At 33.4% G+C, this 25,966-nt stretch overlaps 2 protein-coding genes across 2 annotated transcripts in view; one reads left to right on the top strand and one right to left on the bottom strand.

The window, feature by feature from the left end:
- The window catches only part of LOC126978659 (uncharacterized), a 78,411-nt gene extending 77,434 nt beyond the window's left edge, over positions 1 to 977 (top strand). The window contains exon 9 of the mRNA XM_050827649.1: positions 485 to 977. Within this exon, the coding sequence (XP_050683606.1) occupies positions 485 to 658 (174 nt within the window). The 3' untranslated portion in view covers positions 659 to 977. The remainder of the gene's footprint in view (positions 1 to 484) is intronic.
- Positions 1 to 25,966, bottom strand: part of LOC126978655 (coiled-coil domain-containing protein AGAP005037) — a 281,533-nt gene that overhangs the window by 143,509 nt on the left and 112,058 nt on the right. The window contains exons 4-9 of the mRNA XM_050827640.1: positions 22,044 to 22,171; positions 18,787 to 18,888; positions 16,009 to 16,180; positions 12,978 to 13,176; positions 1,510 to 1,657; positions 1,102 to 1,167 (exon numbers count right to left, since the gene is read on the bottom strand). Coding sequence (XP_050683597.1) covers positions 1,102 to 1,167; positions 1,510 to 1,657; positions 12,978 to 13,176; positions 16,009 to 16,180; positions 18,787 to 18,888; positions 22,044 to 22,171 — 815 coding nt within the window. The remainder of the gene's footprint in view (positions 1 to 1,101; positions 1,168 to 1,509; positions 1,658 to 12,977; positions 13,177 to 16,008; positions 16,181 to 18,786; positions 18,889 to 22,043; positions 22,172 to 25,966) is intronic.

Genomic DNA, 25,966 nt, shown 5'->3' with positions numbered 1-25,966 from the left:
AAGGTGCCATGTTCGTTCACTGCTACACTGACAACCTTGGAAACGATAAATATTTTCTTGCAATGATACTTAAATGAAAATATCACGTGTAATGTAAAGTTCAGGTAAGATTTCAAAAATGATTCTAAATTCATTCTCTGCCTCCTCAAATACCTGGAATACGATATCCATATTGTTGCAATGACAAATTTACTCGGTGGCCATCTTGGATTGCAAAAATGATGCTAAATTTGTTCCCTGTCACCATTTCGAGTATCTTAAAACAATATACATGTTGCTCCAACGATCATTTTTCAGCTACAGTTTCAAACATTTGTAATAGACTCCAACTGGCAATTAAAGTAACTTGTCACTTTTGGACAACGCTTGATCTTAATTGTTTAATTTCATTTCCAAAGCGGAGTCAATTACTTAAAATTGGTCCTTGTGGATGAAACTACAAACAATTATTTGTTAAGCTCGATCTAATACGTGAATTTTACAGGGTGACGAAAGGGAACCCGCGGAAGCAGAAGTTAAGGCTGTTATGCAAGTATGTAGCGGCTGCACCCCCGAACCATTCAAAAAGGTTCAAGTCCTTTCATGGAGACATACTCCAAAGAAACTTTATAGCGGAGCTCATTATTATAAAGGACTACCAATTTGTAGGGCTTTTTAGAATATTTGTTGTGTGTACAAAATTTAGATTCTAGAGTACCACTTCCAATATTAAATAACATATTGAATGTGTTACTAAGTTTGAGGTTAGTTGCAAAGTTAGTAGTACTTTTATACGATATAAGACGTTTTGGTACCCACAGTTTAAATTTTATTATTTACTTGCCATTAACGATCATTTCTTATTTATTTTAGAATAATGATACTAGTATTAGGTTTTCTAAGCAAGAACTAAACTTGTTAAGGTTGGTTGTTTTGTATAACTTGTTATGTTTCGTAACTGTGTTCGTTAAGTATATAATAAATATAAAAATGTTGCATATATTGTTTTATTTGTTTAAGCATTATGCTTATCTTATTATTATACTCTTTCTTATAGTTTATTGTTTGCTTGATTAAAAATCTAATTTCATTTACAATCTATGGATTAAACTAGAGACTTACCTTGGCCTTATGAACATGTTGGATATGTTCATCTATTTCAGGCTCACTGAAATATGTACTTTGATCCTGTAACAATAATATATTCATAGAAAATAATACATATAGTCCCAAAAATTAAAACTCATGTGACAACGAAGGGAAGCTAAATAACCTTGAACAATGTTGAATAGCAGAATTCAACTGTTGTATGAATTTAATTGTTACATCATATTAGAAACTAATCTCACATTTTATTTATTTATTAGAGATATTAAACATTTTTAAACACAATTTATCTGATTCTAATGTTCAGACATAACTAATGTCTGAAATCAAATGGATTTTTTAAGATGTTTAATAAAAAATAGTGAAATGGTTAACCGTTTCTTACATTCAATCCAATATTATATAAAAAAAAAAGTAGTATACCTCCAAGTTGGCAGACGCCGAGCTGTTCGCTGCAGCCGGCAGACGAACAGAACCCACACCAAGTGCGCCAGGGAAGACCCCGCCGCTGAGATCTTTGGCCTCGAACAAACGTAGGACCGACCGATCACGGATATCACGAAGATGGGGCCTGAATATAATCTCTCATTAAGATACAACTCTCTCCTCTAAACAACATTTAACAAAAATTACTAGATTTAGTAGAGCTCAGTATTAATTTTCTCTGTAGTATCATATCTCTTTGCAAACTTCGTTGTTCAATAGACTTGAAAGTATATTATAGAGTTGTTAACTCACGATTAAACTTATTAATATGTAATTTAATTTTAAAATGAGAGAAAAGGTGCTTAAGTGAAGTAAAGAACAATTTTGTTAATTTCAAAAGTCAAAAATGGGATTTTGATGCCTGTGATATTTCAGTTGTTACTATAGCAAATTATAAAAGAAAAAAGATAACTCCTCCCTGGCTTCCCTTTACCAAAAGGAGTAAAAAAGAACACAATTCTATTTCGATCGGGGCTATTGTATAACTATTAAAAAGTAATTTAGGCTATTAATTTAGATTTAGTAACAGGAATTACGATTTTCATTTACACTGTTGTTACCTTGTTTGAGTTTGTTTGTTAAGCAATGATAGTTGAGTCTATTTTATATAGCAGCTGTCTAGAGATATTAAAAAAAGTTTGAATGAAATGGCTTAGCGATATAAAAAACACTGAAAGCGACAGAGGGGTACTAATTGAAAAGCATGATAATTGCCTTCAAAGGCTTAAGTATCTCCAAGTTTCTCAAAGGATGAAGGCCGACTTGTCTTCATAGATTAATTAATTATTTATATGCATGCCTCGCACACAAAGGGGAAATCGAATAGAAACGAAAATGATGCAATGGACGTGACAACAATTAAATAAATTTTGTTGGAAAACATCGAAATGATGCAAAATATCTGATCATTCAATGATAAAGTGAAAGAGAATATCGGAAATGTGAAGTAATGTTTAATTTTACGATAACAGCAGTGAAAATAGTAATCATTCGATCACTAGTAAAGATACGGACACAGATGACGCAATTTTCTTACCCAATTAACAAGATAACGGAAAAATATAAACGATTCAACACTTGTTTAAAAAAAGTTCTATTACAAATGAGTGTCTTTCTGTTATTAAGCGTCAATCTTTAGACGTCTTTTTAATAGTTAGACATTGTTTAACAAAACACGTGTCTAAGCCATGTTTAGTTTATTTTTTGTAATCACACGGTTGTAATCATGATGTGAAACAATTTATATAAATGTTGGATATAAAATCCTCAAATATTTGGAAAGCGATAGAAGAAGTATTTTGTTTGGTTTTTATTTTATTAATTTCGTTAAACTAGTATTGAAAATGAGTAAGTAAATCTTATTATACAAAGGAAAATAATTTTACAGCTCTATTAAGTTCAAATGGAAATAAAAGCCACACAACGATAAAGTACTTTGTTCTAAATCCAAATTATTTATACATGAAAAATGTAATAATTGACGAACATGAAAATTAGCATTCCTTTGTATTGAGAAAAGCGATGGTTGTGAAGAAAATAGAAGCATTGTAAGTGTTAGGACTAATAATAAGTGAGTGAACGAAAATCAAATACGCCCTTCTAACGACATTACCAATCCAATTCAATTCTGTAATAATGGAATATTGTATTGAAATTATCAACTTAATTTTGAATAAGTACAAGAATGTAAATATTTTATAATTTTGAATTAATTTAGTAATTCAAACAATTGTTAAACCCGTCTCTCGGTTGAATCAAGGTTATAAGTGTTTGTATAGGTTACAAGAAAATGTACAATAATATATTAAGTACTAGTGGACCCGGCAGACTTCATACTACCTTAATCGATAAATAAAAGACCTAAACTTTTGTATAAAATAAACTTAAAACAAACAAAAGGACTGCTTTTTTAAGTGTTACCCGTGTTTTAAGTTAGTTTATTTTTTACCTCTTTAGAAAGTTAGAAAAATATAAAAATTCTAATTAGTTATTCAATTTAAACTATTATTTTCATTTGATTACTGAACGACGGGGGACACGTCAAAAAAAATCAAAATTGTTGTTTTTATTTAAATCCGAGGATTTTCGTGTTTATTCAAACCTTTTAAACCTTCCCTGGACTTCCACAAATAATTCAAGACCAAAATTAGCCAAATCGGTCCTGCCGTTCTCAAGTTGTAGCGAGACTAACGAACAGCAATTCATTTTTATATATATAGATTAATATCACATATATTAAGCGTTTAAAACTGTTGAAGTACTCGTATATGAGAAATATTAGTTTTTTATTTATTTACTGTCCAGTTAGCACAGTAGTGCTAAGTGGCACTGATTAGACAAAACACAAAAAATTACAAACAAAAAAAGGAATATTCAAGAATAATTGAATGAATTATACAATTTCAATGCTTTCCGACCTTAGTAGTTCAGAAACTAGGAAAGTCCACCCATCTTTGAATGGTTCGTATTGAGCATTTTTGTCCAAGAGCGATATATTGTTTTAAAATATTATGTCGATCGATGACACTTGAATGAAGAATCGTGTTGTTAATTTTTTAGTTCGTTTCTTCATCAATATATCAATCAATACAGTATTCGCAAAAATATTTTGATTTAAGCTCCTTTACAGAACAGTTCGGAACAAGTTATGTCCGAACAGGAGCCCCATTACCAAAATCGAAATACGATGTTTCGGTTGACGGATCGTACATATATCCCTATGACGAAAGTGTTTCGGATCCGAAGATCGATACAAAGTTCGCGATTAGACATTTTGTCTTTCGTTTACCTTATTCCCAAATTCAATTGACATTTACTTTTTATGGTTATGCCTATGGTTCCGAAACGAAATCCATCCGCACTATTCGGATCCGAAATACTTTGGTAATAGGATTTAATTCGAAGTTCGACTATCTTTCGTTTCGGACCGAAACTACGGCTTTCGATTTTGGTAATAGACCTCCAGCACAGATATATTTGTGCCGTCCAAATTGCCGTGTAGCATTTAAATCGCCTTACTAAATTGCATTTCAAGTTAACCCGGGATTTTGCAAAGGAAATTACCTTTTTGTTATTTATATAAATGACGATGACTTTATGATTTATATCATTTGCGAAATTTATTGACAGAAATAATTTGTAATAAAGGTAGAATAATTTTATTCGACAAAACGTTGGAATTTTGATTTTTAGCCCTGGTAAAACGCTCGCTCTTACGACATGCAATAGAGATTTTAAGTTTTAAATTATAATCATAAGTATCAAATTACTCAAATATTTTAATGTGTCAATTAAGAATTAGGAATATATCTGATTTATAATTAAATGTATAATATGTTCATTGCGAAAATAAGGTTTGGTAAGTCTAAGATGTTCATTATTTTTACAGTCCTATGTTATATTACAATTAAGTCACCGAAGAGTCTCTTGTATTTATAAAAAAACCTGCCTGATACACTATCAGTAATAATTTAATCAAGAAAGAGAGAAAAAGGAACGAAGAACAATGTGTTTTCTACAATCATTACATATACTATGTATTTTATTGGGGCCATGGATGAACCTTCTACAAATAATATTAATTCAATTATTTTTTTGTTTCATTATTCCTGTAGAAACATCTTTCTACCTGAGCCAATACAATCTCTGTATTGAGTAGAGTTCAAATCTGTGAATTTAGGCTATAAATTGAAATCGGCCATTCGAATTGAGGTTTGCAATTTATACGTTAACACAGATTGTCAATATACATCATAATTAATCTACAACTCAATACGGTGAGGGTTTTCAGTGAAAGCAATTCAGATGTCCGATATTTTGTAGAGCTCAAGTTTATGTCGACGATATGATATTACAGAGAAACTTATACGAGTAACTTACGTCAATGAACGTCTTCATCTTCACCGTTGGATTGCGTTTAGCAACAATTATATCAATTATGAATAAGCTGTTATTTAATAATAATAATAATAATAATAATAATAATAATAATAATAATAATAATAATAATAATAATAAATAACTACAGTTCAATATAGTAGAATATTTGGAATTTCACAATAAGTAATAATTTACTGTAATGGTTGTAATATACGGGCTGAGAGTAATAGGTACATATAGTAAATCCAAAAATTTAGTTTGCCTGTCTGTTTGTATATTTGTCCGGTTAAAACGCAGTACAACTGAAAATATTTAATTCATATATTGCATATAATATTATATTATAGATGGAGGCATAGTCTTTTTGCTGCTTTATAGCAAAATATATATTAAATACATTTATAAAATTAAAAATATTAAAACATGAAATACAAATATCACATTTTATAAGGAATATAACGCTGAGAGACTAAGCCGTGATAATGAATAGAATAGTTATAAGTAAAATATCGGAATACTGTAGAAGTCCAGTTGGCTACAGAGAAACTGAGTGTTACGAACAGTGGAAGATACTATCAGATGAGTCAGTTCTATATCTCAGTTCACATAACCATCAGGAGTGAGAGTTACGAAGATTGTGTCTTTATTTTTGTGAGTAAAACATGTTCGGTCGTTAGTATACAATGTAAATACGTAAAGGACTGCTTAGATTGGAAGCAATTAGCCTTAATTATGCCGCGGCATGCGTCGACCAAGATCCATTCGATTATTTTTACATTTTACGAGTGGAAATTTCCATTCTAATTCAGGCATGGCGACCGTCTCAAAATTTTTCCACTTTTTCCCCATTTGCATAAAAAATAAGATATTATTATTCTTTCAAAGAGAATTTCCTTATAATGCAATGTTATTTCAACATTATATAAAGAACCATAACTGTTTAATTGAGTTGGAAGAAATAAGATTTAATTACTGTATACAAACGATCGCTCGAAATGTTAAAATATTGCTTTGAACTTAATATTTCAGTTTCATCAGGTTATTCGGTCAGCGGCTGATGAAGTTATCGGCGATAACGATATTATACCCGTCGGTCCATCATTAGATTACGAGGTTATAACTTTTTCAGGACTTTGCGATATAGACAGAGCAATCTGTTTTTATTTGAATAACTATTTGTTACTCTTTTAAGTCTTATCATGCATTAAATAATTCGTCTATAGAGTAAATATATTAAACTTCTGTTTATCATGTGAAAAAAATTGAATAGTATGTATATTTATTTCAATAACACATAATATCAGAGAAAAACAATGATGATTTTTTTTATCTCTCTGTCTGTATGTTTCTGTTAATCTCCATTTTTAGAAAATGAAAATTTCTTCAAAATTTGATACAATATTCAAATAAGGACGTAAACGAAAACGCGGGCAATGTAATTACATTTTTTCAGTCAGAGAAAACTGAGTATTAGTTTGTTATTAAGCCGCCCATATCAAGTTTACATAATTATGGTTAGCTTAACCCGGCCACGCTTCACAGTGCATCTATATTAAGCTTCTTGTTCATGACGTAGGAGCCGCAGCGGCGCCGCGCCGGAACCGCAATCTCGTCACATTTAAATAGAGTTATATTAAACTCTTTATTATTGTAAACCAAGAATCTTATTGGAGTCAGGCTTTGACACCTTTGTATTTTGTTATTTCGTTGAGTTCTTGTGAGAGGCTTCGTCATGCCCACTTTAATGCAATTGGTGTAGTGTCGTGGGGTGGGTCGTTCCATTCCCTAAAATATGATCGAAATAGTCGTTGACTGTTCTATGCATCATGGTGATTGTATTTATGTATTATAGGAATCTCTGCTTCATGTTTTTAAAATCAGAAAATTACAATTTTATTGTTTTATATGTATTTTATAATCGCTAGTAAAATGTTCGCATAATAGGTACTTTCATTTACAGTGTGGATTGATTCATCTACTGTTCTCAATAACTCTTGTGTTCTGATTTAATATTTCTTTTATATATTTGTTATTTGTCTACATACCGCTCAACAGTGTAACGGTGCAATCGTGTTTTACTAAGTTTAGGAAGCCCGCGATAAAAATTGATCTAGTGTGGGGTCCATTGTAATCTATTTTGTAATTTATATTTTTATTTTCGCCTTTCTCATGTAAGGCATTGGGTATTTGACGTTTGAGAATGAGTTTCTTTCTACTTCTTTTCATTAAATCATTACTAATTACTTATGAACATTAGATCAATCAATCGGTGCAGCCCCGCTGCTGCGATATTTCGATGTCATACATGAAGCCTATCATATACATATATATACATTCATTTATACGTATATATATACGTATATATATATACATATATTGTTTTTTGTTAAGACGCATTTTATGAGAAAAATGCCGGATTTCGAGCGCCGCCGGTGCGGCTAGCTATAGAGTCATGTACAAGGAACCTATATATAGAAGAATTTATTTTTCACGTAGCTTGATTGAATATCATAAAAGATGATAATATATATATATATATATATATATATATATATTTTCTTTTTTGTTCAGACGCATTTTATGAGAAAAATGCCGGATTTCGATTAATAATATGACTGCGTAACATTTCTTTTTGTGAAATTCGACATAAGTATATGAATATTTAGATTAAATTCTGACGTGTTAATCAGTGCGCTTTTGGTACGTCAGCGCCGCCGGTGCGGCTAGCTATAGAGTCATGTACAAGAAACCTATATATAGAAGAATTTATTTTTCACGTAGCTTGATTGAATGTCATAAAAGATGATATATATATATATATATATATATATATATATATGCGTGTTTAAGCGTTACTGACAATGATTTACCGCTTAATCGGTGCGGTTATGGTACGTCAGCGCCGCTGCTTATAGTGTTATGTACAAGGAACCTTATAGAAGAATTTATTTTTCACGTAGCTTGATTGAATGACATAAAAGATGATATATATATATACGTTATGTATATATACGTTATAAATATATATATATATACGTTAAATGCCGACGTGTTTAAGCGTTATTGACAATGCTTTACCGCTTAATCGGTGCGGTTATGGTACGTCAGCGCCGCCGGTGCGGCTATAGTGTTATGTACAAGGAACCTTATAGAAGAATTTATTTTTCACGTAGCTTGATTGAATCTCATAAAAGATGATAATGGCGGCAAGTTACATCCTTGATACCTGTATAAAAACAGATTGTGGTAGAGAATGAGTGTACATGCCTAAAATATATAAAATTAAAGTCTGTACACGTGATAGGTGTTTTTATAGGATAAATCATAATTATGCAACATACAAAGACAACATAAAAAATCAATAAAACACATTATGTAACTAAAACAGCACATCGAGATATAACAAAGAATGCCGCATAAGAATTCTATTCAACATCTATTTACCATTAACAGCAACTAAAAAAATTACATAAGATATAAGTATTATGAAAACTTACCGGCATCGATAGTCATGCTCGTGAATGATATTTCTTCTCATTGTCAAATGTAAACAATTACTTGTTGCGCGAACTTTCCGCGGCCTCGCTTTATTCGTATGAAGAGGGCTGCGTCACAGTTTACACTGATTTTATATCGTGTCGAGGAAGACACTCGTACCGCGCAAGGTCAGTCCCGCCCATTTCAGACTCATTATTTGTATCCTTATCATACTGGAGTAGCTTCGATAATCATTGGAACGTGGTGAACAATAAATTGTTCTATAAGAGGTGTGCTTAGTTGATTTCGCAATGAGATTATTTTAGGGGTAACTCGGAACGAAGCGGCCGGGCCGTCGCTGAAAGACTTAGGGTCGACTGTTTCATAAATTTATATTTTTATGCAAATTGTGATATTTCTCTTTTAACCCTTGAATGTTCGTGTCGTTAGCGTATTGTTATTGAAATAGTTATTACTGGAATTGATTTCTTTGTGTGCCTTTTTGTGCATTTATGAATTTGATTTTTTTTTGTATCTTTTACATCCCTATCCATAGAGAAAGACTGCATAAACAGGATGGTGAAAAATGCCATAACTGGTGACAAATTAGCCGTTTTTAAAGAAAATCTAAATGTAAATTAATTTAATACCAAATAAAAGAAAGACGAACACATATATTGAGGATTTACAGTCTACACAAATAGATTACATATTATTAAATATATTATATATTACACGGACTTACACGGAAACCGATGAATCCATTTTTGTTAGCTCGTGATATAAGCCTAATTTTAAATATGCCATCTGTACAAAAACAGTCAGAATCCACCAATTAATATTCAACGGATACCGATTAATTGCCATGTAAACAATATAATAAATATAATATTATATAAAAATATTATAAAAAGCTTCTGTACACTTTGTGTTTATTGTTTCATTAAAGTTTTTTGCAACGTAAGTGTTGAAACACGCTAATAATATCTTTTTGGTTAACTTGGTTTGAGCGTGCATGCATCACATGAAACTTGATGAAAAATTGAATTACTGATGGCTATGAAACTTTGTTGTGCGTAATTATTAAGAGTTGATGGTTCAGTAAGAGATAACTTTAATAAAGAATAGCCACACTATACAGTTAGAGCGCTTTTGCAATAAGTCCGATCCGAATCCGATCCGTACCAGATATACACACGGACACGGTCTGAAGTAATCGTAGCAGTTTACGCACTAGATCCGGCTTCCGTCGTCCGATTTCTTTCCGTCAACCGTTAGAAGTAGTTCTAAGTATTTTAGTCGTCTGTATTTTCACAGGTACGGATCGGATTCGGATCGGACTTAATGCGAAAGTGCTCTTAGTGTTATATTAACCTTTAGAGCACGCCCCGAGGTGTACGCTTAGTTCTATGCAAACTGAAAGTCAGCCGGCGGTCAAACAGTTTGTCTCTTAGTTATGGATCTCAATGAATTATATAAAATTTTACTCTAAATACTTTTTTAATGTTTAACATATAATTTTTTAATGTTTTGTTACAAGCATCTTCACAAAAACAGACTAAAACAGAATTTAGACCAAGCTGACAAAGTAGCGGACGCAGCTACTAAAATAAATTATCTCCAGATATTCATAATCAGGTCTCAGTTAGTGCAAATCATTGAAATTCTCATCGTTGAATATCAATTAATATTTTTGAAGTGAAAACTTCTATAGCATTGAGCACTTTTATTGAGATGGGCATAAAATGTTAAACTCGCGTCAGGACACGTGACCTGATCGAAAATTCGTCAGAAATTGAAATTATGGATGAAAGTTGATTATTCTGAGAGATAAACTTTTTAATGAAAAATAATTGTAATAGTTCTGAAGTGTTTTATTTTTTATTTAATATACATTGTCATTCTTATAAATTAATATTGTATTTAACAACATAAATGCTTGTACTTTTATACCGCTAAATCTCGTGCCAGATTTTGGCGAGACAACAAGTCCTGAGGATGCCTCGTGTAGAGGCAAAACACGTGTCGAATTGGTTTGAAAACCGCTAAATAAAGCAATTCATGCGAGATTATTCTCTAACGAAAATATTCAAAAATGCACAACGTTAATGTTCAAGTTTTCACTTCTACCCGCACTCCCGGTGTACAACCCATTATTTTTTTAGTGCGTTCTGTTACTCTGTCGAATATTGCTGATTTAGGTTTCTACCGACTAATATTTCAGAGTCAGCGATGGCTATATATAATGCCTTGTTTCCTTTAGTCTGGAGCTTCTCTCCAAATGTTCGCCTAAGCTCAAAGGAAAGGATTAGATCTTCCGGCTTAGCTTGAGAGAACTACATCAATAATACGTGGCGTATAGTGGCCAAATCTCTGTTCTAGTTGAGTTTGAATTGTAATTTACAGTAACACGAAAGCGCAACTTAACAGTGCGTATTATATTTACGTGTTTTCCTACTCTTATCCTATTTAATTACAACTCTCCTTGAGAAAATCGCTTTAAAGCCAGGATATTGATCAGGTCCTCTGATATGCAACGCAATTTACGAGATGACAGCCTCCTGTCATCTACGAGAAAGCTTGCCTGTTTATGATAGATTTATTAGCACAGCATTTATGCCTCGAGCAAGTTATTTTCGTTGTCTTTAATGAAAGCAAGATGTGGAGACGCAAGAGGTTGTTCAGTAATCTTAGTGGACGTCAAACATTTTGCAATGTGTAAGTTAATTCGCAATAAAAAAAACCCTATTTTAAAAACTTTGAGATTTTCCTGTCCAATTTTCTGTTGTCTACATCGAATGGGTCAAAATGTGACCAATGTGTCAATATTTTATGTTGTGCTATATTGTTGTTTACATTACAGATGTGTTATAAATGCTTGTTGAATAATGTAAATGTTGTTAAAAATATGTTGTTTGTGATGCGTTAAGAATAAATACGAGGAAGATGTTTTACCACGGTCGAACAACCATTATATGCCTATCTACTAAATCGGCATCCAATCATACTTATACAGTCAATCTTAGATTAAGGATTGGTCTCCGCTGCGCTCCAACTAGATACCGCACTACATAAGAGCAATAGCTCAATTATGACAGCAACTATTAAACAACTATATTTGTGTGCGTGGCATCTTGACAATCAATGGCATCTTTAAAATTTTGTTACAAAGCTTCGTTTTATTTTACATTGAAATTAATAAAATACTATCTGATGATAATGTGTGATCCCAGTGTCTTTCTTACTTCTTGTAGTATTATTTATACAAGATTTTACTACGCCACCCTCCTTTTTAGTTTTAATAAGATATTATAATGATAAGACGCATATTTATTGAGACTGGCTCGAGTACGCCCACTTCGGCATAGTATTAGTTGCCATACTTTGCGACTATGTCTGCGGTATCTAGTTGGAGCTTTAACCCGAACTAGCGTTACATAACTGATCGTGACGGCTTAGTCTCATTCAAACCCCACAAAATAAAGAGGTCAGCGCGCTATAAGATTTTTAAATACAAAATAAAGAGTAAAATATTTATAACATACAAGACTGAACTAGAAGCGTGCTTAATCGTTGAGAAATAATAGAGAAAATCTTAAAGAGCTTTTGTTGCAAGTATTCGGAAAAACCACTTAAATATTGTCGCGATCTTTCAGTTTTCATCGAGTGCACGTCCAACATACATCACAAACTGGTATTGAATGAATAAAATACACTGTTTATACTCTACATTGACGTTCAGATGTTGCGCAAACTCGTTGCCAACCGAACTTAGTCAGTGTCGTCTACAACGTGAAAGTGACCGCACGTCTCTTCTTGCAATAAACTTTCTCAAGTTTCGTCTTTAAGACAGGCACCATTATTAATTTTCAATATTTTTTTTAATTCTGTACACGTTTCGTCAATTACAAATGTAACTTCAACAATAATACACGATTTTCCTTGTAATTAACCTTATGTGCAAATTTCAGCGAGGTGAAAAAACACTTGAGTCAACAATAAATAAAAAAAAAAAAACATTTAAATAAGGATGAATATAAATGACTTACCGCATATCCTCCAATTCATAAAACATGTCCTTTGAGGAATCATGTATATAAATTTTTACCATGGGACTATCTAAATAGTCCATGGTAAGTTGTTTGGGGAAGCTTCGTACGAATAATGCCTTAACTGTGTCCAGTGCCGTGATTTCATTGGGGAGGAGTGCTCTCTTGGTTTCACTCCTATATTGTAGAAATACCAGACCTAGGAAGAAAAACGTAGTGCTCGTATACATACCTAAAAACGTTTAATCCTACAAAAAAAAACAATATTTGTTAGTCATACTACAAATACTATACATATTATATACTATTTATAAATAAATAAATAAATAAATAAATACATACTATGTTAGTTATAATACACAGGCAGACACAAACTGCATCATTTTCCTGCATTTATTGGTATTGAAAGAAACGTTCGTTTAAAAAATGTCATAGAAAAGAATATTCTAGAAAATAAAATATGACAATTTACTAAATATTTACTCGTGTAACGTTAGTGTTTAACAAAAGTTTTGTTTAAGAAATGATTGTTAATGGTTATAGCTATAAGGGCAAGGGGTGGACCCTATTAAAAACAGAAAAATTTTGTTAAACAACATTTTCAGTAATTGTTCCATTTATTGTTTCATTACAAAAAGGAGCTAATATTCCCTGGATTATTTTAGTGAGCAAAGCTAAGTGATGGTTTGGGTAGTATGCATCTTAATGCAGATTTTGTGTCCGCCAGTTTATTATTAATATTATTGTATACATATATACATATATAAAATACTTATTTGTACAACAAACCGTAAATTGTAAAATTAAATATGAATGTCTCTTTGTGTAGCGCGGAGTGGAATTTGTTATAACACCACCAAAAATTATACTTTCCCGGACTAATGCAACCTTTGACTTCAGCAAGAGCGAGTAATATATTAAATTAATTAATTCTAGCAAATACGTGTTCTGTATTTAGTTAACGACCATGTACTTTCAGTTTTACGCTTGATCTCTAACATTTTTTCATCTCATCAATTTGATAGAAATTTAACATCATATTTATTCATCAGTTTTAAATCAAACAAAGTTACAATCACGATAGACTTGGTACTTTGCTTAATTGCGCGTTTTGTTGTCTTCTATCAAATACTGGTGCTTTAATAAATAATAGGTGCGTTATCTGTGCACTTTTAGGTTAACTCATACTAGCGGAGATTTGAAACGCATCGAAGCATCAATCGAAACGCATCAATCTGAAACTTCTGATATATTAAAGATGCATGAGTTCGCGTACAACTTCGCGTTATAGAATTCGACGCTTCGATGTGCTTTAACTTAGATGCGTAGGAGTATATGCAGTAGCGGTTGACAGCGACCGCCGTTTATCCGTTTTCACCCCAATTTCACCATTGAAGTAGACCACTATGCTCAGGCCTTAGACGAGCTTACAGATGCAAATCGGATTTCACCAAAACAAGCTAAACACAGTTAAAGCCTAAAAGCGTTTAAATGCTGACCACCGAATTTTGAACATTGAACACATATAATCGCATTCAAGAACTGTCACTGTCGTTATCGTAACAGAAACATTGATATTTAACAATTTTGATTTCTTCATATATATCGATGACAGTTTTGACAGGTATTTGATAAATTCTATTGTTTATGACATGTAAGCTCAGTTTACGTCCACACGATCAAAAGTTATTGGTGAAATCGCTTTTTGTTTAATAGAGACTGGCATTTGAAGTCGTTTACGTAAAACTGAGTTTTATTGAACTCGGTTTTGAATGTCATTGGTGAAATCGAAGCTATATGCCTATCAATTATCTTACGCACAAAGATTATACCACGGCAGTTGAATTACCCGCAGCCAGCCGGTACACGGCCAATACACGGTATATTAAAAAAATATTAGTAAATATGCAATACACCTACGTTTTAAGGGATTTCCTAGAGGTATGAGGTTAAATAATTTATTATCAATGAGAATTTTATATTTTGTAAACTCAATAAATAAGTTATACTAGCGGTATGATAACCGTTTTGATTTATTGAATCAACAATACTTACCTGACATCTTGTCAATTTACAACCGAAAAAAAACGCTTAGTGAACCTCTATAGAAATTTGTAAAACCTAAACAAAGTTCAAAACGGCGATCATAGAGCCGTCAGATTTTAGGGGCGTACTTTCAAATAATTTGCTTAATTTTTCTCTATTTCTCATTTTTGGTTCTCTGGCCTGATTTTTTCATTTTCAATCATTGATTTTTAACTTTATTTTTCAAACCATTACTAAAGTTGTGGAGTGGAGCGTTTATTTACATTACCATTTCATTACTAAGCAACCCCATATTTGAAGCAACAATTAAGATGATAGTTACAAAAAAAATCAATACTATATCACTTACACAAATAAAATTTGAAAAACAAAATTTTATGAACGATGCGGGATACGAACCCACGATCTCCGGCGTTCCGTGCCGGTGCTCTAACCAACTGAGTTAACCGTTCGAGTTCCGCCTCGTTATAAAATTCTGTTTGCTTTGCTCAACTATCAGGTTGTGGCTTCATCTACAGGATCCACTTTACAGTTGATAACCTGCTCAACCCCAATATTTGCATATTAGGAAATTGACTTGAAATGTCGCTCTTGTAAATCTAAACAATATGTTAGATGCGGGATACCGCATCGTTCATAAAATTTTGTTTTTCAAATTTTATTTGTGTTTTAATCCTAGAAGTGAGGGTTATCACTTTAAAAACATAACATAATGACTATATCACTCATTTTCATGTTCGATTTATTTGTTTATTTATTCTACTGATATTCACGAAAACATTTTTAAATTATCACTTATTTTCATTTTAGAAATTTAAAAATATGCTATCATTTTTATTGTTAATTAATTCAATATTTAACAGCTATAAGGGTAAAACAGGATTATCACCACGCGTTAAGTACGGATCAATGTATTTTGAATGTATGCCCTTAACTGCTAGTCTAAATAAAATATATATGATAGACAAATTAAGCAGGTACTTACCAAGAGGGCGTTCAAGGGTTTTGCTTGGGGTACGAACCACAGGCAAAGAGGATCGTTGTTTTCCTCCACGGCGGAATCCAGTCGAAGAAGTTTCGACCTCAGACATTACGCCAGGGTCTTCGTCGTAATACAATGCGTTACCAGGTGGTAAATAAGCCCTTTGCATCGGTGGCTGTAAACAAACACGTGTGTCACCAAAGCTTCTTCTGGACTCTAAATTGTTCCATATTGTTAGCACAAGAAGGAAGGCCTCATTGATGTAAGTAATGGTTAACTGATCGGTCTACTGAATGCATGTGAAAGAATTTCACATATTTCACAGCTACATTATGTCTGGACCTCGCTGGAATGTAAAGTTCCCGGTTCCCTCTACCCACTCGCGCTCGTCAGTACAGTTTGCATATTAAATTACTTTCGAATGTAATATTTTCATGCTATCGCTGCTTTGTTTTTGAAGATTTCCCATTTTGACTGTTGCTGTTAATAGTTTCGTAGTTGCTGTGTCGCTATAATAGTGCTGTCAGTAAAATAAATAAACTTACTTTTTGTACTTAGCTCAGATTCTTTCATTGATTTTTCATAATTATAATAATATTGAGCATCACAACACCTCATCAATCAATAATACTGATAAAATAAATCATTTTTTATTTATTATTAGTAATATTCTTGTTTTGCACACCGTAACAAAGCAACGATGTGACGTCATCGAGAGGTCGTAATAATTCTGAAGTTTTCCGAATGTACAGCAGCCTTACAAATAAACGTGTAAACCATAAGCGAAATGGCTATTTTTTTTTATGGAATAGGAGGACAAACGAGCGTACGGGTCACCTGGTGTTAAGTGATCACCGCCGCCTACAATCTCTTGCAACACCAGAGGAATCACGGGAGCGTTGCCGGCCTTTAAGGAAAGAGTACGCGCTTTCTTTGAAGATACCCATGTTGTATCGTCCCGGAATCACCGCATAAGGAAGCTCATTCCACAGCTTTGTAGTACGTGGAAGAAACCTCCTTGAAAACCGCACTATGGAGGACTGCCACACATCCAGATGTTGGGGATGATATCCTAACTTGTAGCGTGTCGTGCGAAGGAGGAATTCGGCGGCAAGAATCAGGTTAAACAGCTCTTCGGAACACTCCCCGTGATAAATGCGGTAGAAGACACACAATGAAGCGACATTTCTACGCAACGCCAAGTGATCCAGCCGTTCACAGAGCACTGGGTACCCGACGATTCGAGCTGCTCTACGTTGCACGTGGTGAAATGGGTCGAACTGATACTGGGGTGCGCCAGACCATAGATGACAGCAGTACTCCATTTGTGGCCGAACCTGCGCTTTGTAGAGTGCTAGAATGGAGGCCGGCTTAAAGTATTGCCGTGTTCTATTAATGACGCCCAGCTTCTTCGAAGCCAATTTGGCTTTGCCAATTGTTGAAGAGCGGTGATACGACAAATGGGGTTTTTTAGTGGTAAATGCGCAAACTTGAGTCTTCTGGGTGTCAAATTGGACAAGGTTCAATTTAACCCGTTCCGCGACCTTCTCAAGAGAGGACTCGATAGAAGACACAAGTTTCTCCCGGCACTGGTCAACGGTTTCCCGAGAGAGACTTGCATGGCCCGTGTATACGGCATCACCAGTGCTATCGTCTGCATAACAATGTATGTTGGAGGTGTCCAACATATCATTGATATGCAGAAGAAACAGCGTGGGAGATAGCACACAACCTTGAGGCACTTCAGCGTTCACGGGCTTCGGGTTCGAGCAATAACCGCCTGTATGCTGCGCCCAGTGCCACAATATTTGTAAACATTTTGCATATCCGTGGTTTATTCTCAAGTATGTGTATATATACCGTGTTTATTTTTAAGGCCGGATAACATTAAAATACATGTAAATAATTGCAATAAGGCAATAAATTGAAGGGATCCGAACGTAGGCCATTCTTAGAGTGTACTAAATTTAACGTTTTTATTTTTTTGGGACTACGCTTGTTGAGCAGCACAAATTCAATATATACATGTCTAAGGTAAACCGCCTTAAGTATGGCAGACTGCCACAAATTTAGGAAAAGCGCTGGTATAGCACCTTGGTCATCCAGAGTCAAGTTGGACGCGAAAAAAGATCAAGATTCTCTTTCACGTCATGGGCCAAGGACTAATTGTCCTTGTGGAGTGAACAAACGGCCGGCTGTCAGAAATTTCCATGAACAGCTTAAGCGAGTAGCCAGAATTAACGACTTCGCAAGACAAGGTGCCCAAATCTTTAGCCAATTCAGCCAAATTGTTCCAACTACACTTCTAATGGATTTCTAGTACCCAACCAAATGATGTTTCTTCAGCATTTCTCAGGTTAATCGCTTCTATGAAGCCGATAGTATAATTAGGAGAAGGTTTTTAATCTATAAATTATATGATGATGATTATTAAATTATATAATTGCATGTAATGACACCTGTTGTGGGAGATTAGGTAAGAACAGGTCCTGGCTCCTTTAAAAGGGATGCGTGCAATTCATTCAGAGAAAATTTGCTATGAAAAACAGACAGGCGTTAAAATAATAAGTTTTGACAAAAATTTCTTGTTTTAGTCGGAGTTCCCTGGATAGAATTTATAAAGTCTTTTGGTTGGGTACTACAATTCCTTTAGTGTTGTAAAGCAAGGGAAATCACTTACTGTCAGTTGACCCGTACGCTTGTTTGTCCTCCTAATCCATTAAAAACACAGAAACAAAATATAGAAAAGCAAAGTAAATTATGAAAAAAAAACAAAGTCACCTTTCTAAATCGAGGTTCTATCTTATGATACGCCATATCCCTGGATTTAGTAACAGTCGCGTATTCGGGGATTGTACCAGCCGCCACAGGCAGATCTTGTTGCTGAGTAAATATTTGGAGAAAATAAAAAATAATAAATAAAAACAAAACAATAACATAAAGTTTTTCAAATGTAGGTACATTTTATAGTTTCACGCAAGTTAGCACCAATTACTGCAACGTATTAAAAAAAAAATTGAAATAAAAGAGTTATAATGAACCATTACTCCCGTTGGTGTAAAAAAAAAACAAAATCTTACGAACAAAGATCAAGAGGTAACATTAAATAAGCATTCACGACTCGTTGTCATACCAGTTTGTCACACCAGTGTGACTACGAGTAATTTTTATTCCTCGTGGTCACACCAAGGGTTTTACTACACCCTGTTGGTAATGGATATAAGTGATGTGTCAATTTTAATTCTCATGATATCGACATTCTCGATAGTTTAGATAACGAATGTTTAAAAATAGAAATTGTTTTTTCCTCGTCTTCACACCACGGGTTTAACTACACTATTTTATTAAGATATAAAATTAGTTAAAACGTTAGTGGTGTAATAAGTACTCTTAAGGCAGTTAATAATTTATTAACTGTCACATAATTTTTGTTAATTATTTTGTTAAGTGAAGAGTGCCAACTTTTGCAAACATTATTTGTTCGGTGTCGTTCTCCGTAAACGTTCCATTCTGCAATGAAACGTTCATGTTTGAGCCAGTATTTCTTCATGTACTCTAAAAAATCTTTTACTTTGCCAACTGAGGCACCCAGTCTTTGGCTTCATTTTTTATATAATCCCATTCTTCAGTGATAAAATCTGGAGGCACGAGAGGTAACACTGTGCATAAACAAACAATTCGTCTGTGTAACTTTCCATTTATACCAATCGATTTTGCTTTGCGCCTCAAACTGTTGCAGAAATGAAAGTAGCATTTTTTTATAACTACATCAGAGAAAATACTTTTTATAGCATTGGTGACGCTAATCTCAAAATCTGCGTGGAATTTTTTAGGACCCCAAGTAGGAAAAATGCTTTTGATGATGTCGAACAACGTTATATAAGACTCTTCATTTTTATTACTCTTATGAGTAATAAAAATTAATCAACGGCAACACACTGGTGTGACAAACTGGTGTGACCACGAGTCGTGAATGTAAATAAGGCCTTTCTCAGATTTAAGAATTCCAAAATAAAGTTACATTGCCAGCTCAGGTAGACAATAATCAATGCATTATCGCCTCTGGCTAAAAATCCTGAGTAAAATACTCCAAAATCAGATTCATTCGAGATATTTTCCTACTCCAAAAGATAACTAAGTGTAATATAATTTTAGAAACTCAATGGATAATAAATATTCTGTGTGTCGGACTGTTTCAATTGTTCCGCTTATGTTGTCGGATTTCAATACTAGGCTTCTGTTTGCGGCATATATATTGAAGCCGTTTTAAGCATTGTTTGAAGTGCTCAAGCGCATACAAACATAAGAATACAAAAAATCAAATCATCGTCAGTAAAAATACGCAACAAAGAGATACAGAAAATAAATTGATCTAGGGTAAAAAAACAAGAGAAAAGAGTCGAGAATGTTGGTGTTTATTTAAATTAATTATTTGTAATTAATTCTACTGGTTTTACCTTTTATTGGAGTAAAAGGGTTACTACGTGTAGAAATCACAATTAAGCTACCAGCGACCGTTGCAATCAATTACACATTTTTCAACACAAAAAAAATATTTAAGTAGCTTACCTGATAGTAATAAAACCAGACGCCTATGAACATCTACAATACTGGAGGTCCCGAGAAGCATTGCCGTTTATTGAGATGAAAGTATGCTATCGACATGAGGCGGTCCTAAGTCTATCTCTATCGTGAAAAGCTAACTCTTACACTTGCGATTTGTATGTCATTTTGTGTTAGTGTGCGTGCATTGCTTAAAATATGGGTAAACTGTCAACCTAAATTTTTTTCACAGCTGTCACAGTCTATCTAGACATATAAATGATCTAAGGTTCGAATATACAGCTGCCCGTATATGATTCCTTAAAGTGGCTGTTCGTGGTAAAATATTTCTAGGGAAACATGCGGTTTTGGAATGCCGAATATCAACATCCGATGGTGAAAATCGGCAGCCGGTATTAAACCTGAACGATTTCTCTGAGCACTCCACAGTAGAAGATGCAGAGAGAACCATCTCTATGCAATGCCAAATAATCAAGCCAATAGGATATGATTCAAGCCACTCTTTGCTATATCGAACAAATAGAAGGTGCTGGTACTGGGGAATTTCTGCTTTACGCATGGACAGATAAAAGTGGAATGGACAAGACTAGACATAGATTACTGTATTTACGAAGAGTAATACATGTAAAGCCGGATTACTGAGCACATTGTTATTTAATTACGTTGAGGCATGGAGAAAAGACCAGAATTGGTGTAAAGGAGTGCTTAACTTTATACCGAGGGTAGGAGAGGTACGGCGTATCAGCCAGAAAGCATATCTGTGTCTCAGTCAAAAGGCGCATGGCCGGTTTCGTGGTTGATGGAAGTAATTAAGATTGATGATGAAAATATTAAATTCCAGCGCAAACGTGTAGGGGTTGATTTGAGCCTCCAGCCCTCTTTGCCTCATCCAAAAGTATGTAGCCCGGGCAGCCATCACCTGGTGTCGATCTCATTTGTGGACGCCGAGAGATGGTTTCTTCACAACTATGAAAACTAGTACCGTCCTGGAATACTTTATTTGTAAGCGATGCTACCTGAGAAGTTAGATCTGAGTCGTTTAGACCTGAGGATAGCTTACAGACTGGATGAAACACACCGGCTAAGCCATTTCTATCGATTTTATGTTGATGATGATGAGACAATGATGCCCCAAAGGTCATCTGGTATTACTCAATAATTAATCACAATTCAACAAGTCAAGTTTTTTTTATTTATGATAATAAGGGAAAAGACGAGCAAGACGTTCTGCTGATGGTAATTGACACGCCCTGCTCATTACAATGCAGTGTCGCCCAGGATTCTTGAAAATCCCAAAATCCGCTTATTTTCACATTTCACTAGCTACAGCGCCCTTCTGAGCGAAACACAATAATGCTTACACATTACTGCTTCCTGGCAGAAATAGGCACCACACCCATAATCTAGCTGGCATCCTGTGCAAAGGAGCCTCCCACTGGTTATACAATAAACAAAGAAAAAACTTGGTGACTTACCTCCATGTCGACCTGCCCAGGGTGATGCAGGTACAAATGGTTTCCAGCCAAAGTATGGCGCCGAGGATCATCCCGGCGGGAGGACCGGCTCCTGGGAGCTCTTGTGCCCTCCCCATCGGAAAAGCCCGCTAAAAACAAACATTATGTTTATTTATCACATATTTTTAAATGTAATATAAATGAATCAAACAGAGTTATTATAAAGTTTAATTATAGGTAATAAAACAAATGTAAGTATAATAACATCTTTATTAAAATGATCATGTAAGCATATGTACCAAACAAAATCAATGTCTAATATAAAATTTACGAAACACTACGCTCGAAAATTAGGTCACTTTGAGTTTATCTAGGCCAACTGTAAGTTTATTTTGTATCAAAGGAAATTTTAATTTGACTTAATTCAGCGGATTTACCAATGTAAACCAGCATCGTGAAAATTGTAAAGTGAACTAATTCGAGTTTATAAATTACTTTCCTTCTTATAAACTTCCACTTGTGATAATTACCACACCGTAGTTTACCTGAGAATAATTTACGGTAAAATCATTTTGTAGTCATCCTAAAGCTGTTCATGGCAAAAGTTCTGGCACTGTTCTTAATTTTTTTTAATCTATTATTGGAATAAATGGCTCATCACATGAACAGTCCCCTTGTTGTGATAAGAGTGTGACGGTAGTAGGTATGGATGCATCGTTCTCCTGAACAAACACTGCACATAAAGTTAGTTTAATTCATCCTTTTGTAATAGCGTCATATAAAATCTCATTAGACCCACCTGCCACCCGACATGCACCACATTGTTCAGGATCCAGAAGTGCCCCGAAGATTTGTCCACGCGGGAATGACTAGTGGTCCCAACTTACCAAAACTTTGGCAGCGCAATACAAGCACCCCAGCTGCAGATTATTACTAAGTAGTCCACTCGCCCGGAGAAATCCTAGTGACACTAATCAAGGTTATGTTCAGCACATACACACAACGTTACAGTATTAGCCGTACGAAGCAAGGAGTTGCGGGTCGCATGCTGGGCTACTCTAATCAGCAAAGTCCTTAATCCTATCTTAAGCTATATGCATCCAGGGGCGTGCATTGGATTTCTAGCAAGATAACTATGACTAGCCAGTGCTAGTGCCTACTATCTGACTAGTCATAGTTGCGCTTTATTCTGACAGTACGACATAAGTCGTATGAGACGCTGCTTGCTTCGTATATGCAATCTGTAAACTACCTGCTGTAGGTAGTATATTAAGTTTAACACAAGTGCTATTTATTTAGGTTTATAAAGAGGTAGGCACTGCCTTATTGCCTATATGATATGCACGCCCCTGCATGCATCCTATCTTAGGCTTCCTTTCTTGCAACGTGTTAAACCCATTGCCACTTTAGATTTGCAGTACATTTGATGGCCATCTGTGAACTTTTATCTACTTATACTAAAATATTGTTCAAAATGCTAACTAGTTTAAACATTTTTACTATTGAAAATCTTGACAAAATAATTAGTGCCTCAATCGCTGTGATGTGTAGTATTTTCCTAATATATAGAGCAAAGATCCTAAAATTTCATATTTCAATTGGCCTAAGGAATTTTCTTTCTTGTTTTTTTGCACACAGCACAGCCGTATGTGTATCTTCATTAAGTATATATCATTTAAGGACTCTTGAGCAGTAGATTCATGAAGTTAGTTCCGGAGAGACCTGACTCTTCTTCTTAAGCACTTATGCTTTATCTTTAATAATCTTCAGCTTTAATATTTATTGATGATTATAATTCAATAAATAAAACCAATTAATGAGAGAAAAACTTTAATGTGCTGTGTCGCAATAGTACACGCAACAATGGATTAAATATGAATAAAATTCAACACTACTTGCAACATGACTACACACTACACACTACACACTACACAAATCTTTTAATTTTATATAATTATGCCATTTGTACAATGGTACATTTACAATACTTGATGCCTTATGTGTTTCATTTCATTCACATTAACGTATGACATTGATGATCAAATTTGCCTTTATCATCAGTTTGCAAAGTAATTTTGTACGTGAATGTACCAATGCACTGACAAAGCTAATACAATAAAACATTTATATTATACGAATAATCCACAGAGAATATTTATTTAAACGATATTTTAAACAATGTATCAACAATGTTATGTATTTCTTATATTTTAAATGGCAATACGAGTTGTATTCAGAAATTCAAATAGATTAACATCATTTATTGGAAATGTCATTATTTACTTGTATCATTATACTTTGTTAATAAAATGTTAAATATTATATTATTATGTGAAAGGGAATAAACATTTTCTGTGGTCTAACATTTATTAAACATTTAAGTTATAGCTTACATTCTATAAATGTTAAACGGCTCTCCAAGAAATTAGGAAGTCAGTATTAGTAAGTTGCATGGGCTAAGTATAGGAGATATATTATATTATATTATTATACTTTGTTTTGGATTACTTTCGGATAATCTTTTCTGGCCGATTTGAAAACATATAATTTAACATGAAACTTAACATTCAATAAACAATTTCTGTGATATCTAACAATTATAAATATATATTTAATATAATGCAACATTTAATAAAATTTACTATATATTCATATTTATGGGTTCTATAAGATTAAGATAAACTTTTAAAGTGTTCAAAGACTCTACTACTCTCTCCAAAATATTCTTATGGTTTCCGTTGCGTTCAAGATACTACTTTACACAAGTAAATCTAATAATGATAGTTATCTTTTAAATATCATTAAAATATATTCACAGTAAATATATTCACAATAAACAAGGAAACGATTTTGTATTTGAATGAACTTATGTTGTATGTAATAATTAGAGAATTTTCTTTTGACGATAATCTAGTATTAAAATCAATACTGACTTTTTATGTTTATTTTAATGTTATTTTTTCTCTGTATTTGCTATTAATATTTCAATCGTAATACTGAAATGAATATTTCATTGCATATCTCATTTCTTCGTATCATGTTTCCAGATAATGAACGATTGTTAATTTTAATTTGACTTAATTATTGCGATGTACTTGTGGTAACTAGTCAAAAGTGCCACTTAGAGAGCCGGGTCTTATAGTAAAATAGGTAATTAATAAGTAAAATTTAATCCATCGTGAAACTCCCCAAAGCGGTTCTTGATATTCTTTAGATGCTTCGCCGGTATATTTTAGATTCACCTGATAATAAAAGAAAATGTATTTTTAGTTTGGTTGTACAAAAGTAATGCATCTTTAAAGATCTTTTAAAAGGCAGAAACCACACCACTAATAGACAACTATATCAGGTTATTTACAGGTTCCATACGCCAAGGGTAATAAACTCTCTCTCTCTCTCTCTCGGGATCTCATTTACTAAGCATTTCGCATATTCTTGTTTTATTATCAGGTATAACTTTATACCAAGTTTATTTGTAAGGCCGATGAATGCTTTATTTCTGAGCTCTCTATATTTCTGTAAATTAGTATATTTTTTAATTTTCTATCAACTTGAGAACGAACGAGACAAGGTTCTTCATTAAAATGTTAGTTTTTTCTTGTTTGTTACCGAATTGTTATCATACCGAAATGTAATCTTTCAAACAAAAATAATTCATGTTATCATGAACATTAATTATTTTTGTTTGAAAGATTTTTAAACCTTTTCCTAGATTGGCCCCATTGTATTATAATTATTTTAGTTAACCAATCAAGGGAATGATTTATTTTTCGATTACAAATCAAGCTTTTATATATTACTCATTATTTGTTATTTATTTATTGATTATTATTACGTAAAAATATATGTATATTTATCATTTATTCATTGATTTATTTATTTATTTGTTTGTTTCTTCGTTTGTTTATTTATTGAAAGTATCAATTGATGAACTAATGAAGAAG

This window comes from Leptidea sinapis, chromosome Z (assembly GCF_905404315.1).
Source record: "Leptidea sinapis chromosome Z, ilLepSina1.1, whole genome shotgun sequence".
Lineage (NCBI taxonomy): Eukaryota > Metazoa > Arthropoda > Insecta > Lepidoptera > Pieridae > Leptidea > Leptidea sinapis.
The sequence above is the reverse complement of the archived record's forward strand: the minus strand, read 5'-3'. Positions and strand labels throughout refer to the sequence as shown.